General features: G+C 44.2%; 1 protein-coding gene and 1 long non-coding RNA gene across 10 annotated transcripts in view; both read left to right on the top strand.

Annotated features, from left to right (window-relative positions):
- BCAS3 (BCAS3 microtubule associated cell migration factor) overlaps positions 1-17,585 on the top strand; it is a 317,385-nt gene that overhangs the window by 93,684 nt on the left and 206,116 nt on the right. For all 9 annotated transcript variants that reach the window (XR_005563467.1, XM_039381061.1, XM_039381059.1 and 6 more), the window contains one exon: positions 11,130-11,280. Coding sequence is in view for 8 of the 9 variants with exons in the window: in XM_039381061.1 (XP_039236995.1) it covers positions 11,130-11,280 (151 nt within the window). In the remaining variant the exon portion in view is untranslated. The remainder of the gene's footprint in view (positions 1-11,129; positions 11,281-17,585) is intronic.
- Positions 432-5,529, top strand: LOC120323215. Its single transcript, XR_005563468.1, has 3 exons — positions 432-650; positions 2,765-2,885; positions 5,380-5,529. It is a non-coding gene; the product is annotated as an uncharacterized LOC120323215 (long non-coding RNA).

The raw sequence follows: 17,585 nt of genomic DNA, 5'->3' as shown, positions 1-17,585 counted from the left end.
GTGCTTCTCCACAGCATCGCACTCGGCTCTTTTTTATATAGATGTAATTTCACGTAGTTCTTTTTGCAGCTTCGGTTCAAAGCCTGAACGCGTCTCTCTTCCTATTTCAAAGCTCGGTTTTAGTGACTGCTTTTAAGCTGATTGCACTAATTTCTCCTTAGAACACCGTTCAGCTGCACGAGTGTACCTAACCCTCTGCACGCACACACGAAGCGCTCCGAGAAGACACGAAGTCGAGCGCGTTCCCTCTGGCGGATCATTAATATCGTTACTTATCGATTTCCGATGGGAAACCGGTTATTTTTTTATCGATTTGCAGCTGGAGGCTCCCCGCGGTCCCTCGGTCCCCTCAGCGCTCCCGCCGGTGCCCGGCGCGGCCTGCAGGGGGCGCCGTCCTCCCGGGCATGGCGCCTCAGGCGGGGCCGGCCCTGAGGGGGGCCCTGCTCGGCGGGCAGATGGTGGCGAGGAGGATGAAACCTCCTTATTTCCCCCCCCCTCCACTCGTACAAGCACTGAGCTACTCGTATAAGCGTTATAAATATTTATTCGGTTGCAAATATAAACCCTCCGCCTTCGCTGGCCTGAAGCGCCCGGCGGTCCTCTTAGTTTCACGCCCTCACCTGGAGTTTCTCTTCGCAGTTTTAACCCAGGTGGGGAGAAACAGAGTTAGTTTGCCTGGTGGGAATTTCCTGCTAACGGCTTTTAGAGACCGGTTCTATGATTCTGTGATGATTCCTTCCTTCTGGAGCAGTCCCAGGGCTGGCGATGGAAGTGCCCAGAGCAGCCCCACGTGTAGGGCCGGGAAAAGAGGTGGGAACAGCTGGAAGCACCAGTTTGGGAACTGGCCAGCAGCTTACTGGTTGTAAATGAGCTGTGTTTTTAGGTGCCTTTTTTTTTTCCCCCTCTTTTTTTTTTTTTTGGTAATGGATAAAGAGTCAGTGGAGTGGAAGAAGTGGGTGGTATATTTTGGATAGTTTCTGAAGTGGAAGGAAAAGATCCATTCCCTTCAGATTAATGGGGAAGTAGACTGATAAATTCTGTCACCAGGGAAGTTCGTGTCTGTACATAAGGTGTTTTAAAGCAGGTTTTTGTAAACAGCATAAATTGGGGGCGAATACATGTTTGCCTTAATAGTTGAAAGAGAAGCTGTGAATATTCCGGATAAATCGGAGATTGAAGGAGACAGACATCAGAAGGGAATTGCAGCTCTTGAGATCTGGAGTGTAAAACTCTCTGAGTGAGTGATTTAGCCCAGCAAATGCCGTAGCAGTGGTCAGAGCAAAGGTTGTGGGTAGGCAGGCGGAGGGGAAGCGATCGGCAGCGCACAGGAGACCGCGATGGCAAAGATGGATCGCGGGGGGAAAGGAAGGGGGAAGGCAGGCGGGAGTTGGATTACCACATGTGAGCGTCCCACTGAAGTTTTCCTGTCAAGATGGATGATTTCAGTCTTGGTAACATCACATTGAAGAAAATTTTGATAGGGTCAAGTGCTGATGTGTGAGAGGCAGGTACCGAGGGAGTGCAAGGAGCGGTGACTGGAATTTTAAGTGTTCGTCTGAAAATGACTTACTAAAATGACATTTTGGGATTTTATGGTTATTTCAATTGTTCCCTCAATTCCTTCCTCTTAATTTACAGTAAACCCATGCTTTGTCATCCGCAAATCTCCCAGTTAACCAGGGATATAAAGGACAGGCTGGTGCATTTCCTTCTCTACACTGGGAGTAGTAACAACATCCTGCAGCTGATGCATCGCTTTGGTCGGGTTTTCAGTTGCCAATCGGAAATTGATAAACAATATTAATGATCCCTGAGAAGGAACACGCTCAGCTTTGTCTTCTCAGTGTACCTTATATGTCTGTGCAGAGGGCTAGATACACTTGTGTACAGCTGAACGGTGTTTTAGGGAGAAATCAGTGCAATCAGCATAAAACCCATCACTAAGACTGAGCTTTGAAATAACAAGGCAGCTGAAAAGAGCCAGTCACTGAAGGAGCAGTGCAGGAATGGTTCTTACATGGTGGTTGTGTCCAAAGCACAAAAGGGGAAAGGCAGGAATTAGGGCAGGAGAAGAGAGGTCTAGTGCAGGGGAGGCAGCAGGGTCCAGGCATTTGTTGGTGGGTCAAGGAATGTAAGTGGCTCGAGGGAGCTGCCATTAGTGAAATGACAAAAAGTGGCTTTGCTCACCTGATACAGGCCTGTAGGATGTTTGATCACAAGGTGAGAAAGTAGAATCCGGAGTTTTTCAAGAGACCGTATCAGCTGAAGGAGGAGGTTTAAGTATGGAGGGTGTTGTATGACGAGGAAGGTTTGGCATGAGGGAAGGTGAAAGCATGTGAAGCTCCGTGTTAGTAACCAGCGAGGGGAAGGAATGGGACAAGAGCTGGTGGGAACAATCATTTTATCTGATGGACCTGCTGGGTTCAAGCCCAAACACCTTTTGCTTCCCCTGGCAGTGGGTGTTCTGGGAATGTGGGGCTGCTCCCTCGTGCCTGCAGCCTGAATCAGACTCCCTATCCATATGATTGGTGATGGATTGTGCAGTAAATGGGTGCTGCCCTTATTGTCCTTTCTTTTTCCAGCACAGTTATTATTCCTAAGTAAGGCATTTAATCAAATGTGCATTTTTGGTAGTCCGAAAAACGCAAACACTTTGTGGAAAGAAACGTAAGCATTAAGATTGGAAATAAAATACACTCGTATCTTTTAAAAGGTTTATCTTTACCCTTAAATATGCTGATTGGGCTTATTCTTTTTTGCTTAGTCTTTGCAGGCTGTTAAAATCAGTTGCTTTTTCCCATCTCAAGGAAATGCATCTTTGACACTTCTCATGACCTGAGTCACGATGCTGTCACGGAGCCAGAAAACATCCTCAACGGTCATGGGTAAAAGAGCAGAGCTGCCGAGGGTGTGTGGAGGGTGCAAGAGGGAGAGATTGCCATGGTTTGCTTCAGTTCCTATTCTGTGGGTGTTTCAGACAAGCCATTTATTATAATTACCCATGGATATTATTATCAAGTTCTCAAATGCAGTGGTTCTCAAGGCACTTTTTTTTTTCCTTCCACATAACTTGGGATAAATCCTGTGTATTCGACCCGGATTGAAATCAGATGCTAAAATATCTGTGCTAATGGTTGCAGCTAGAGGGAAAATGAGGCAGAGATAAAAAGGTGGGGATAAAAAAATCACAGATGTGTTAATATGGAGTTTATCATCAATACAAAATTCAATTCTAATAAGCTCAGCCTTTGAGTAAGGAGCTACCTTTAAACTTTCCCTGTCTTCTCACCTGACACAGCTGCACACAGAGATGTCCTTCAGAAATTCCCAGATGTCTTAGAAATTCTGCAGTTTCTAAGACGCGCTGATCAGTTTTTCTGTCCCGATACAAAAAAAATGAGGTTCATAAAGATCATTTTATTCTGTATCATTTGGAAGAGGAGTGTGAGACGCCCGAATTTCCCCGAGTTCCCAACGCTGCAGTGTCTCGGAGTCATCCCTGAAAGGAGGCTTTGACTTCAGAGCTGTGCTGATATGAATTATGATGGATAGACGTGACAAGGGGCAGCAGCAGTAGTACATACTTGTTTTCTCAAGCGCTTCATCATTCACCAGCAGACAGTGTTAGCAAAATTCCCATGTGCAAGGAATCGGAGTAGCAGAGTCTCTGCGCAGTGCCCGGAGGCTGCCTGTGCGATAACCTCATTAGTGCAGTGTTAGTCTGAGCTCACAGAGTCCTGTCCACAGAAGGGTTTGCAAACTCCAGTTCAGTGCTGTGGGAGCTGCAGCCCCAGCCTGTGGCCCAGAGCGCCGGGGAGGGGAGGATGGCACTGCTCCTGCCTGTTTGCTTGGAAACGCTCCGGAGCTACACCCGTAGTAGTTACAAGACGCTGGTCTTGGAGTCTTTCCATCTGTGGAGAGTTGGAGGTGCAAGGTCTGGCTCAAAGAGGATGGCAAGGTGTGGACCCGGCCCTGCCTGTGCCTGGTGCTTCCTGGACATGACCCAAGAGCAGGAGGGCCAGTTTGGCTCTCTGGGCTGGGAACCACCACATGGAAGAGCCCGGCTGAAGCGCTGCCGCCGCTGCCTGCGGAGCCAACAGCTGGCAAACCAGTTTCCTGGGGTTTATTTCGAGTTCTGCCCATAAATGGGCTGGAGATTTGCACCAACAGTATTTTTAGTTAAATAAGTCCAGAAAAATTATCTTTGTGCCAGATTTGTATGTGTGGTAGAGGGTTTGTTTTCTAAGGAGATGCTTCAAGACACCTTTGTTGTCTTTTTAGCACAGCAAAGTGGTGTCTGTACACAGTGAGGATGGGAAGCAGCAAGGGAAGAAGAAGCAGGTATTTGTGTCAGATTTTCAAGGAGTTATTTTTTGCACAAGGCAGTTGACACTGTGGATGTCTTCACAGCTGCTGTGAGAGGTGCCATGGGGCCCAGAACATGGTTGCTGTTCTGGCAGAGTGGTTTCCTCTCCTTTTTGATTTCTCTGGACTGTCAGTGTAATTTCTTTTCCATACAGGGAAGGAAGAAATACACAAGGAGGTAGGAAAAATGACCAGCTGTACTGTACCATCAGTAGTTGTATGAGTAAATGACAGGTTCAAATCCCAGGTAGAGCTTGAGGTTGGAGCTGTTCTTTCACAATCCATCTTTGGCCAGGTAGAGGTACAGGCAGCAAAGAGGTCATGGCAGTTCCTGTGCCCAGGACAAGAGGAGATCATTGAGCATCAGTGGGACACTCTATAACTGGGGGGCAAAGTTTCTGATAGTAGAAGGAAAACTTCAGGAGGAGGAAGGCACTGCTGTGAGGTCCTGTTCAGATCTGGAGTGGAGGAGGCTGATGAGCAGTCGGAAGAGCTGGAGTTCAAGGAGCTGGGGTGAGAGGGCAGAGGGCTCTGGCTCAGCAGGGCCTCAGACACTTGGGCTGGCGCTTGCACGTCTCGGCAGAGCACTCTGACTGTCACCATCACATGCCTTGCCTGGATGCAAACAGGGAGAAAGTTCTTCCTTAGGACAGTCGTGAGATTTAGTGCAGCTGTGTTTCCAAAGGTTTGATATCGAGAGGTTTGAAATGTTACACAAACAACTGGCTGCGTTGTTTTCTCCCATCCATTCCAGTGGAATCAGATTAGTGACAGGTTTTGGACTTGGACCACTTTAGCTGGGAGGAAAAGTTGCTCTGAGTAGCTACATGAAGTGCATGTACATGCAGTAGCCAAGACATAATATTCCTCCTTTAATGGGCCTAATTGTATTGGAAATATTGAGGGTGTGAAATGAGTTTAAATTTGATAGGACACAATTGAAGGAAGTGGCAATGTGACTTGAATTGAGAGGCGATCGTTAACTAAAATAATGAGTTTCCTGACTTTTTCTAGGAAAGCATCTTAACGTTTTCACGAGGAAAGATAACACACGTTCGACTGGATAAAACAAACCATGAAAGCAAAAGCCCACTTTGGCAGCAGTCAGGGCTCGTGGTGCCGGGCGTGTTCCTTCGGAGGCTGTTGAGTTTTGCCTGTCAGGCTCTTCCCGAGGGCTCCGTGAGCCAGCATTGCTTCCGCTGGGCTCCCTCCTCGGGTCACAAGGCAGCGTTTCTCACCAGGGCGCTGCTGTTTCCTCTTCCGACTGTAGTAGATTACAGATTATACTGGAACATGTCTGAGAAAAGGTCAGGAACGAGGGTGAAAGTCTTGGAGCTGGAGCTGGGAAGCTTTCCATTCTCATCCGGGAAACTTTTTTGTGTGGAATAAAAGGCAAAGCAAAATAAACCACCATGTCCATGACACTTCTGTTTTTCCTGTTTTTTTTTTTTTTTTTTTTTTTCCTGCCTGCCTGTTAGAAAGGATTTTATTTCCCTTGCATTATATGATTAGGGAATGTTTAGCTGAGGAATCCTCAGTGTTACACTAAACAGAAATAATGGCCAAACACGGTTCTTTTTCCTGTAACTCGGCCTCCACATGATTGCATAGCCTGGAGTTACTGTTTTTATTTCCCAAATTATAGTTGTTTATATGTAGTGTTAATGTCAGTAGACTACGTGGTACCCTTTGAAATGGAGTCTGTTAAATACTGTAAGATATAAAAGCTAATCAAGTGGGGTTTGAATTTTAATGACACTGCATTACTAAGCTTTTTGTATTGGAGTAATGGAACAAAAATGGAAAAAATCAACACAGAAGCATTTTATTATAAGGCTGAGAGGTGCTTGATGCCACTTTAGTTTTTCATGTAAAGTGTACAGAGAAACTAAAATCCTTCTGATCATTGCTTTCCTACCAGAAAAAAAAAAATTGTCTGGGCCAAGTCCTCTTTGCTTTGCTCGCTGGCAGGGTGGAATTTCTTGACAGCAAAGAAAAGCAGCACTCAAACAGGGAGGCAGGTCATATATACAGATACAGTGGGGCTGCATCAAACTGGTTCTTTCAGGATCCCATAACTCTGCCCACACGGTGCTGATACACAACGTGCTCCTCCGGGCTGCACTTGGATGTGGAATCGTGTCATTACAGTGGCAAAACTCAGGGTGGTTTTGCTCCTCTCTCCTCAGAGATGGGCTCTGACAGCAGTGCCCTCAAGTCCTCTGTTCAAACACTGACCAATTTGAAATCTGGCCTGAACTCATCAAGGCTCTGAGTTGATCAGAAGAGGACAAGTTACTGTATTAATTGCTTTCAGTCGATTGATTGCTTTTTGAACAGTGTTAGAGGCCTGCAAGTCTCACACATTTTCTGCTTGGAGTAGCTTTCCTTTCTTATCCGAAACTACAGTTAGAAAACTTAGAGCGATTTGATCAAATGTTTGAAGAGCAGCTTATGGATTTAACACATATAAATAAAATGATCATAAATAGAATTGTGGCTGTTGATAAACGAGCACCGCAGTGGTGAAGGTGTGTGGAGAGCTGAGGGTGACTCTTCCCAGAGAGGCCGTGGTGAGGAGGGAGGAGATGCCTGTCCAGCCATACCTGGGAGCTGCTCCTGATGGCTTTTCCACAGATGTCCAGCTCTGTCAAAAACCACTAAATCTTGTGAAGTTTATTTTCCTTATAGCATCTGTGTTTTATAATGGCGCTTTTAATTTGTTGTTTCTCTGCCTGCTGGGATTTCTTTTGTCCGGCCCTTTCAGGCCTCCCTGTTTTCCTTGGTGGAAGTGAGTCTGTCAGTGATGGCTGGTCTGGGAATACAGCCCGGCCCGGCGGCCGCTCCCTCCCTCTGACAACAAAGCACATTGTTGTTTGCTCTCTTCACTTTTATCCTCAGCTTAATGCCTTTTGCCTTTGGTTATCCGTGGAATGAAATGTCTGGAAAAGCGTGGCTCAGGTTTTGGGGGGATGAGATGAGATGGGGGTGGGTTTGGAGGCTCTCAGCAAACAGGTACAAAGGCAGAACCCACTGGTTTTCCATGTCTCTGTAGGTATGGAAGTTCATCCAGTGTGTAAAGCTGCACTTGGAAATAAACTTCAGTCAGACTCCAGAGCCACGGCATCCCTGGCTTTTTGGAAGTCCCTTAGTAAAATTAGTAAGAGATTTACCAGCAGCTTAAATTGAGACATAAGCCTGTTTTTCTTTTATTTCTCTCCAGTGGAGATCTGAAAGGCTGAATTAGGATTAACCAGAGGAATTTTTTGTTGTGGGTTTAGCAGGAATTCATACCTTGAGTGGAAATAATGCAAGTCCTGAGCTGTGGCCCGGGCTGGAGAGGGAGTGCAGGCACATGGGAAAATAAAGCTGAGCCTAAACTGGCTTTAATGCATTCCGTGCACAGCTCTTGAACTCTGATCCGAACAACTCTTCCCTGGCAGCCCCTGGAACGACAAATACTTGACCCAGGGGACTTGCCTTGCACGGGGTCCTGAGGGCTGTTGAGCTCAGCTCCGGGTGAGTACCGAGGGAAAGAGCCCCCTCCCTCGGGATGCTCCCCTGGAAACCTTCAGAGTGACCCTTGAGAGGACGTGTTTGCCATGGGACTGGGAGGGTGGCCATTGATTCCCCTGAATTTCTCTGAATTCAGCGGGAAGTGTCCCTGAGCAGGCAGTAGGATGTGATCTGTGTGCAGCTGTCAGTGCACAGCCGAGTTACCCCTCACAGCTGAGTGCGCTGTGCACGTGTCCCGAGGTAACTGGAGTTCAGGGTTCTGGATGAAAAATATTGGATATTTCGAGCAGACTTAAACTTTGGCTTATTTGTTGCCCGTCCTTTGACAGTGAATCAACAACTGCTCGAGCTGTAGAAATAATGTTGATGCTTGACTGCATTCTTTGTGCTCTTTTGGCCTGATCCAGCAGCCCTGTGCACACACAACTCCTGTTTACTGCAGGAGTTTCCTACTTGGACAGGCTGGGGGAATGGAAGGGGAATTTTTCCAATTTCTGGAGGGCTACAGCAACACACCAGAAAATTATGGGGTTTTCTTTAACCTTAATGGTCCACACCACCTTAATGTTACTGTATTTAGATTCTGAAGAACAACTTTACTGTCAGAAATAATCTCTCTCCTTTCTGCAGCGTTCCAACTTGGAATTTTTTACTTCTATCACTTTTAATTACATTTTTTCGCAGTTAAGCAACTGAATGTTGCTGCAGAAAATACAGGCTGGCAGGCAATGGTTGTTGTGACATATGTTTGGTAGTTACAGCTTTTTCATTTGTCACAGCTGAATTTTTTTATCGTGGTTGGGCTGCGCATTATGAGCTCTGCTTTAGTTAATTTTTTATTGAGGTTTGTATACATCAGATTAAGCTGTACTTCTAAATATATATTTACAAATCAAATGCTGAACGTTTCTTGGTTTGGTTTTTTTTTTTTTTTTTTCAAAGAGGAATCATCTTAGATTTTGGTCCTATTCAGCATCTCTTTTATACCTTTTCATTCTCTCTTCATAGCTTAGTGCTTTTTTCCCTTTGCTCTGTGTTTTCTTATGTGTGAGGCTGAGAACTGCAGGATGTTATAACTACAATTAACAAAAAGCTCTGAGGGAGTGACTTAATCCTGCAGTTTTCTGAGTATCCCTGACTGCCTTGGGATTCCTCAACTTGCTTGGAAGTAGAGCAGCTCATCCTTGTGTTGGAAGGACGTCTGTAAATTCCTCCTTCCTCTGCATGCAAATATTCCATTGAATCAGCTGATGGTTTTGGATGTGGAAAACCACATGGAAGTTGGGAGTGGGTCATTAAATGTGCCTTGAGAGGGGACAGGGGCTGTTACCACAGCCTTTGGGTCAGGAGTTCCTAGTTAATCATTATATTCCAAACAAGTAAAAGAAAACAGATTACAGGCAGATTTGGAGCCCCCTCTGCAGATACTGGTGGTGTTTGCTGTGCAAATGTGGATCAAGGGGAAGATGGGAGAGGGAAACACTCTCAGAGAGGCCTTGGCTGCATGAACAGTAACTAATTAGACAATAATGCACAAAACTATTCATGGGCCTTTCTGCAAGAACCAAGACTGTATTATTAAGCTAATCTTAAAAAAATTAATTGCATCTCAGTCTTAATTTAAAACTGAGCCAGGCTGGTTTTTTTTGGTTTTGGTTTGGTTTTTTTTGTTGTTGTTGTTTTTTTTTTTTCCCCTTTTCTTTTTATTCCAAGTTGGTGCAGGAAAATTGCTATTAATGAAATCTGCTGTCTGGGACTTCAATGGGCTCGTTCTTCATTAAAGCCTCGCCATTTCTCTTAAAATGTATTGAGCGAGCAGAGACTCCCACAAAATCCACTCTGTAATTTCAGCATTTCTCTTATTGTGCCAGCCTGACATGCAGAGCTCTGGGGACTTTGCAGAAAACCCCCAATAAAACCCCCTAAACTCACAGTTATATAGTATTAAAAGAAGGGTGAAGGAAGCCTTGAGTGTCTTTAGGATGATGAGACATTCATTAAGATTTTTCCGCCTTCCTTTTCCTATTTTCAATCCATCTGAAGGACCATTAAAGCTTTTCAGGCAGCTTCCTGTGAGAAACCCTTTGCTGTGCTGTTTTTCTTCCTTGAAAAAAGGTGGCTGCTCTTGAGGCAGATTGTATGGATTTGGCCTGGGATTTGTATAATATCTGTGTAGAATGCAGCAGTTGTTTAGGAACCTAATTCCCAATATGGCTCCCTTTTGATTAAGAACAAAGCCAGCGTTTCACAGCATTACAGGAACACAGAAAAACAAGTTAATGATCTAAACCTTTTAATTCATGGTTGCTTGTCTATTTAAAGTACTTTTGATTCTGCTATAAACAGACTGGCCCCTTTTTTTGTTTAACTTCTTTCTTTGGTTTCTTCGCATTTCTTTCTTTACTGTCCATGAAATTTGGAGCTCGTTTCCTTTTCCAACTGAAGAATGAAAGGTTGTGACTACAGAGTGATACAGGGAGTAAGAAAAGCGTATCCAGACTGGGCATCCATCCAGCACAGACCTCTTTGAAACAAGCTAAATTTAGGCTTCTCGGGGGTTTTCTGCTTGTGTTTTCCCTTTCCTTTTTTTTTTTATTTTTTTTCAATACCTATGTTTCATTTTCTCCTTTCTGAACAAAGATGAAGTTCATGACTTTTTTGATACTTTCTTGATTTTTACATGTAGTTTGGCCTGGTTTTATTTTATATAGTTACTTGAGATTTTCCCCCAGCCTTAGTTCTGCAGATGATTATTCTCTGTGTCTTTATCCACTGGGACAACAAAAGCGACCTTTTCAGGACTTCCAATTACCAACACTGTATGTGGCACTTTAGGAAAATAATTCCCTTCCAGATATTCTTTTCTTTTTAAATAGAGAGTTGGAATCCAGAGCTTGTTCTTCAAATCGAACTCAAATACTTTTTGGTGAACAAAACTGTCAGGGTAGCAGCAGCAGCAGGAGGAATAATTTCCCTTCCATGGAAGGAAATCCTTGCTTATCCCCCTGTATAAAATTAGTATTTGCTGCTTCCATTGCCGTTTATTTTTTATCTGAAGATGAATTTTTTCAGATTTTTTTTTTTTTTAATTGCGACTGGAGATCATTTTTTGGTTTATTTTTTTTTTTTTTTTTTTTTTTTTTTTTTTTTTTTTTTTTTTTAAAATCTTATTTCGGTCCGATGTAGAAATGCCAAACGAAGACAAAAATCCCAATAACGTGTTTTCTCCCACCTCTGTTCCCATGAAGGTAAATTGAACAGCCAAGACACTTACAACAACTTCACAAACAACAATCCTGGGAACCCTCGGCTGCTGCCTCTTCCAAGCCTGACTGTGGTGTTGCCTCTTGCTCAGATCAAGCAGCCAATGACGTTGGGGACCATCACCAAACGCACAGGGTGAGTGCACAAACCTTCCTTAACCTTCCTATTTCTCAGTCACGGGCAAAGAATTTGGGTTACTGGTGATAATTAGTTTTATTCCTTACCTTAATTCCAGTGTACGGAGTTTACTTGGCAGCAGAAGGGGCTGGGGGGGAAGAGGAGACAAGAAAACCAGCATCAGAGGAGTGAATTAAACCTGCAAAGAAATCTCTGTAAATTCGGGAATATTCATTTGGGTGGCTCAGGAGAAGGTTTCACACCAGGAATGGGAGTGAAACATGAGCAGAGCTGTATTCAATCGGAATAAAATATGGGGTTACTTTTTTTTTTTTTTTTTGGAAAAGTTTGTTTGGATTTCCAACCTTTTCAAGCAGAATTGATTTTTTTGACTATCAGAGCTGCAAAGACAGTAAAGGCAGGTTGAGCAGAAAGGCAGAACTTAATCCTGCTGTTTTCCTTGACCTTATTTTTCCTCTGAAGTGACTGTGCTGGACTGTGTAACTCACGTGTGGACTCCAGAGCCAGCTGCACTTTGCTACTTCTCACTGGGCCAGGATAAAGCATTTCAGGATATTTGTTGGGAAAAGCTCCTCTAAATATACATACAATTACTAGGAAGATTTTTGTGAGCTTCATAAACTATAACAATATTAAGTTAATTCACACTGCTCAACAGTTGATACTTCTGCTAAACTTCAAATCTTTTATTACAATTAACACAGAAAGCTACTGGGTGATGAGTATATTTTTTTTCCCTCTTAAATTTTAGTGGTTCGAATCCCTGAATATTTTCTAATTAAAAGTCTGATTCATCCATTAATTTACAGAGGGTTTTTACATTTTTAAGGAAAACAGATCGAGCATGGCATGTTGTTGGACAAAACAACTGGGAGTCCTACAGCTTCCTAACATTTTCCTGCTTTTTGCCCAGTGCAGGCACTGCCTTCCTTTGCCTCAGTGCTTTCTTGCTCAAACTCTGCTCGTGAGGGGAATTTTTACCTTGTGTTTCGTGAACTGGGAATTATTTTTCAGGATATTCCCCCTCTCCCTGAGTAATTCCCACATTCTGTGCTTCAGCATCCAGGCCATCCTGTAAGATCTGTGTTGTTTGCTGCACTGAGTGGTGCCTGGTGACCATCAGAAGCTTGATCTGTGTGCACATAAATGTGTATCCACACACGTGTCTGTCCAACAATCCTGCTCTTACCCATGGAAACTGGAATTTCATGGAGCCACATCATGAGCTCTGAACACACAGTTGCCCTCAGCACAGAGAAATCCCTGAACTTCACAGAGAATTGGAAATGGAACTTAGGAAACAGTAAAGAAGCAGTCTGAGGGTCGTGTTGGGGTTTAGCTTCCTCCACACACACATTTCAGCTGCTTATTTTTGCCTTTTTTTTTTCCTGCTTGCAGTTTAAACCCAGGTGAGGGGAAAAAAAGGTTGTGCTGCTGGTCAGGTGAATGTGGAAAGCCCAGCCAGGTGTGATGGGGATGAGGCCAGGAAGGGAGGTGGGATGAGGGGGAGGTTGGTGTGCAAGGAGACGAGCGGGAAGTCACAGCTCCTCAAAGAGGGGAAATAATGAAAATGTGGCTTGAAGAGTACGGTCAGGGAAGGGCAGAAATGGAAATCTGGGCTCCTGGAACTGGGATAGACACTTAGAACCAGATGGGACAAGGCAGAGAGAGGAATTAAAAATCCACCTGAAGGCCTGCCAGGGAGGTAGGGGACCTGAGTGCTGGGGAGGAGCAGGATTTGGGAAAAAACACTTGGTTTGCAATAGTAATTCATGCAAAACCCATTACAAAGGCTGTTCCTGAATGCTTGGTGATACCAGCAAACCTTTCTAAAATTGTTGCATGTGTAGTAAGTCTGCATTACTTAATGGAATGTTTCATTCTTGAATATCTGAAACATATTCAGAGTGTTCATATTCATGGTTTTCCCATAAATTATACTATTCACTGACTGTCTCTGCCCCGTTCTGTGCGATTTTAAAAGCTAATTAAATTTAAAATGCTCAGTGAGGCTTATGCAAGGGGGGAAGACAACAGTCCTGGGAAATACCCTGCTGTGTAAGTAGAGTTTTGGTGGATGAGGATCATAATTTTCAGCCCGGCCCACGTCGCCGTGTCACACTGAGCCGAGGGCTCCCTTCATTTGTTCTGCATCCAAAATATCTGATGAAAGCGCAGCGAATTAACATGAAAAGCTGCATTTATAAAACACATTTAAGAGGAATGCCTCGCATCCCAGAAGCCTGGCATGCCTAAAATGACCAAATTGAGACAGCAGCCTTAACTTAAACCTCCAGGGGGCAAAGCGTGTGTTTAACATATTTAACATCTGCCCTCGTATTTCTGCAAACACGTCGCACTGCGGGGCTGTGCAGTGTGAGCTTTCGACAGGACAGGGACCATCTGCCTCACTGGAGGAGAGGAGGAGGCTGCATTACTGCAAATGGCAAAAGACAGATGTATTTACACCTACATGGGCAGCACCTCTGAGCAGCGCTCCGAGGAAACAAGGCTCTTCCTTGGGAGCAGCTGCTTCACCTTGCGACTGTGCAGCGATCAGAGGGGGAGAGGAGCTCAGAGGCAGTTGGCTTTTACACTCTCTGTTCACTCCTCTTCTGCTGTTGTACCCTTAAAAATCAAAAAATTTCATCTGCTGCAGCACAGCTCTAAAAGTCAAAATCGGGATTGAAATGCTGTAAAATTAAAAGTCTGGATTGACCTTCCTTTTAACGTAGGAAAATCTTTAGTTCTGAACATCTTCAGGGAGTCTTGGAGGTTTTTGTTAACCCAAAAGTCAGGGTGGGTTTCGTTCTGCTGGTATCCAAGACAGCAAAATATTTTCCAGGTACTGAAAGGACTGATCAGTGCCCTTAATACCATGTGTCTGGAGCAGAGCTGCAGAGCGTGTCACGGTGCTTGACAGGTGGAATGGCAGTAAATTTTTCAGAAGTGTTCCCCTGTAGCCCCGTGGGAGTGAAGGAGGGAGTCTGGAATTGTGTCATGACTGTGCTGTTCATCACAGGTGCTTTTTTTGTGCCGTGCAATCACCTAGATTTTTGGGACGTGTCCTGATCAGTCACTGCTGTGAACAAACCCTCTGTTCTGGGCAGGAAGTGTCTGGGAGCGTCACCTCCTGTGCTGCCATCGCTGGCCTTTCCTTCTCCCCTGCTTCTCTCCTTGCTTTTTCAAGTCTCTCACTGTAATTTCCTCACCTCCATCAAGCACTTCATCTCTGTCCCTACATTTGCCATCCCACTGCCTGGCTTTCCTGCAGTTTGTGCTGTCAGCACATCCTGAAGGAGCAGAGAGGCTTTCCCAAAGGGGCTCTAACACTAATGAGTGAGGAAGCATCTGATGTTTTAAAGATCAGGGGGATGCAGGACAGCACAAGAGCTGGATTTAATAAGTCTTTATTTATCCATGCCTCAGTTTCCCTCTCAAACTTTTAATAGTGATGCTGAATTCCTTGTTGGGGCTGGTGAATGGGTTAATTCATTGCTCATTTACAAAGAGCTTATAGATTTGAGAGGGGGAGAGCTGGATGATCCATCTCGGTGTCTATAAAAGGCAGTGAATCAGAACATTCTAGAAGACAGCTTTGTGCTTTGCAGGAGCTTTATAAGTGTTCCTTGTGTTTGTGGGATGAGTTGCAGTTTGTTTCCAGTTGGTAAGAACGTGGGGACATGGAAAAAGGGAAAGAAAAGATCCAATAATTGCCCCGAAAGAAAAACTCTTGTCCAAGTTGGCTCCTCTGACAGCAGTATTTGTTTTAAGTTCCTCCAGGGACATGGTCATTATATTTGGATCATACTTCACTCTCCAGTTCATCCTTGCTGGAGTGAACAGCAGGATGGAACCTGCATTAGTTGGGCCTTGTCAAAACAGAGGCATCCAGTGTTTCCTCCAGGAAAGGGAGAAACCTTGCCTTTATCCAGCCAGGAGATTCAGACAGTGTGTTTTTAAACATGAAACTCTATCCCCTCTATCTTAACTCATCCCTCATTCCACCCCCAGTGAGGAAGGGGGAAATAGGTAAAGTGTCTGGTGCAATTTTACCATTCTAATATTTATGCCCAGCAAATCCCTGGTGTTTGGTTCATTTTGTGCCAGAGAGCTTCCTTTGTCCCAGGTTCTGCTGCTGAAGCAAACAAAACCAAGGAGTGCAAAGTCACGGGGTCACGATACAATTAAGTAGGAAAAAGTAGCTGAAAAGGTCAATTAAAAAGTTAAAAGTAAAGCCCAAGAATTCAACACAATTGTCTGAAGCTGGACCCATTTCTCAAGCGTGTTTTGTGTCACCTTTAGCTTCTGCAATACATTCTGGGAATAAAGCAAGCGCTGTAATGATTTGTAATTGATATGAAATACAGTTCCTTGCACTAAATTTTGCTCAGATCTCACTGTTTATGAAAGGCTTCCTGACATGGGTCAGAATAAATGCCTGTTGCACATTTAAAAGCTTAAATAGCTTTTATCAAACGTTACAACGCGAAATCAAAGCGTTTCGGTTTTCAGTTCGCCAAAACTCAGAATGAGGTAAGACACTGGGAAAACTCTGTCAGAATTTTGAATCCTAAGTCGTCTTCCTTCCCTGATTTCCCTCTGGGATTTCTCAGTAGCCACGAGGAAGGGGCAGCTCGGTGAGTTTGTGCCTCTCTGACTGTCACCGAGCGCGGCCATCTGGTGCTGTCTCTTCAAGGTTGGGTTCTCCTCTAATTTGTGGGCTCTCCCTCTCGCTCTCAATTAGCATTCCATCCATATTATGGGAAGGAAAGAGTGGAAAACAATCCCTTATATAAATATCATAGGGAGGGGGAAAATGGTCGTCTTTAAAGGAATCAGGTCTCGTGAGCAGAAAGGAAACGCTGAGTTGTTTTTCTCGCACTTAAAGCTTTTTCCTGAGGCTCTGCTGTGGTCTTTGCAAGTGTAATTGCATTTTGTTCGTGATACAAGATTTTCTATCCAAACCCAACCAAACAAAACCTTCAGTTGAAGCCTGTGTCCACCTGGGTCGATTTGTAATTAAAATAAGGAGAATTTGTTCATTTGCAAGTATAATCAGCTCAACGTAGTATGTTGTGGAGAAAGCAAAAGCCTGTGTTATCTTCTGAAATGTTCTAATGGGCTCAGCTAAGTGTCATTTGCTTGATGTTTGCAGACAGAGCCACTGAGGCAGAGAAGGAAAAAAAAATAGTTGCCAAAAAAACATCCGTGATCATAATTTAGAAATTTAACTCTGAGCTCCCGGGCAGATCCCACCACTCTGCAGTGACCCTTCAGATTTACACACAAGCTGCATTCTGTGTTTTAAATTGTGTTGGCTGTGGGTCTTGCAGGAGATTTAGCTTTCAGTTAAACATTTAAGCAGTGCAATAGTGCTGGGCTCATCTTTTGTTGAGCCGTTAGAGCGGCCTTTGACTCGGGCTGAGTGTTGGCTTTGGAGGAGATCAGACAGTTCAGACAATTCAACTGGGTTTTCTCTCTGTTCAAAGATGATATATTAGGTCTAGAAGGGTGGTTGGTTCTACCAAATGAGCTCTGTCCCCCAAAATGTTGACTAAACATCTATTAGATACAAAAAGCTAAAGACCAGCCCCTTACACAGAGCTCAGAAGCTCTTCATTATGTTTTTGCCTGTAGTACTAATTAAAAATAGTGGGTTTTTCTGCAATATTCTATTCTTTATTGGGTTTTTACATCTTTGCATGTTGAGGGATGTGTGTTTTGGGTCTGTACCTCCACCTAAATGTTTTTTTGGGAGGATGCCTTCATTCATTGATGTTGTGCTCGTGTCAGATTTAGTTCACCGAATCCTTTTTTATCAGGCTGGTATCCTTTTAACTGTGTAGGCCTGTGGCTGAGTGCTTTAGTGCTGCACCTTTTCTGGGAGTTCATTGCCTGAAAATATTCCACCTGTTTCAACTGGCCAGGATTTATGGCTGAGTCAGGGTGTAAAAAGGAAAATGAGCCATCGGCATTTACAAAATCAATTAGTCAGCGATTTTGGGGCTGATGTCACAGCCCAAATGAGAATCAGAGAAGCCTTGAGCATGTGAGTAGCTCCAAATTTGCCTCCTGCTCCTCCTTTTCAGATTTTATGCAAATGTCAGTGTGGCAATGCCTTTCTAAAGGGAGATACCTGCTGAAAATGCCCTCGGATTCATGGGGTGATGCCACTTTAAAAACCATCCACTGTGCAAAATACCTGAACAAAAATGACAATAAAACCACAGTGTAGATAAATGGTTGGGGTGGCCAAAAGCACTCAGCTCTATGTCTGGTGATTTGAACATCAGATACCT

Source organism: Pipra filicauda, unplaced genomic scaffold, assembly GCF_003945595.2.
Source record: "Pipra filicauda isolate LSUMZ 115617 unplaced genomic scaffold, ASM394559v2 scaffold211_size2331000_pilon, whole genome shotgun sequence".
Lineage (NCBI taxonomy): Eukaryota > Metazoa > Chordata > Aves > Passeriformes > Pipridae > Pipra > Pipra filicauda.
The sequence above is the reverse complement of the archived record's forward strand: the minus strand, read 5'-3'. Positions and strand labels throughout refer to the sequence as shown.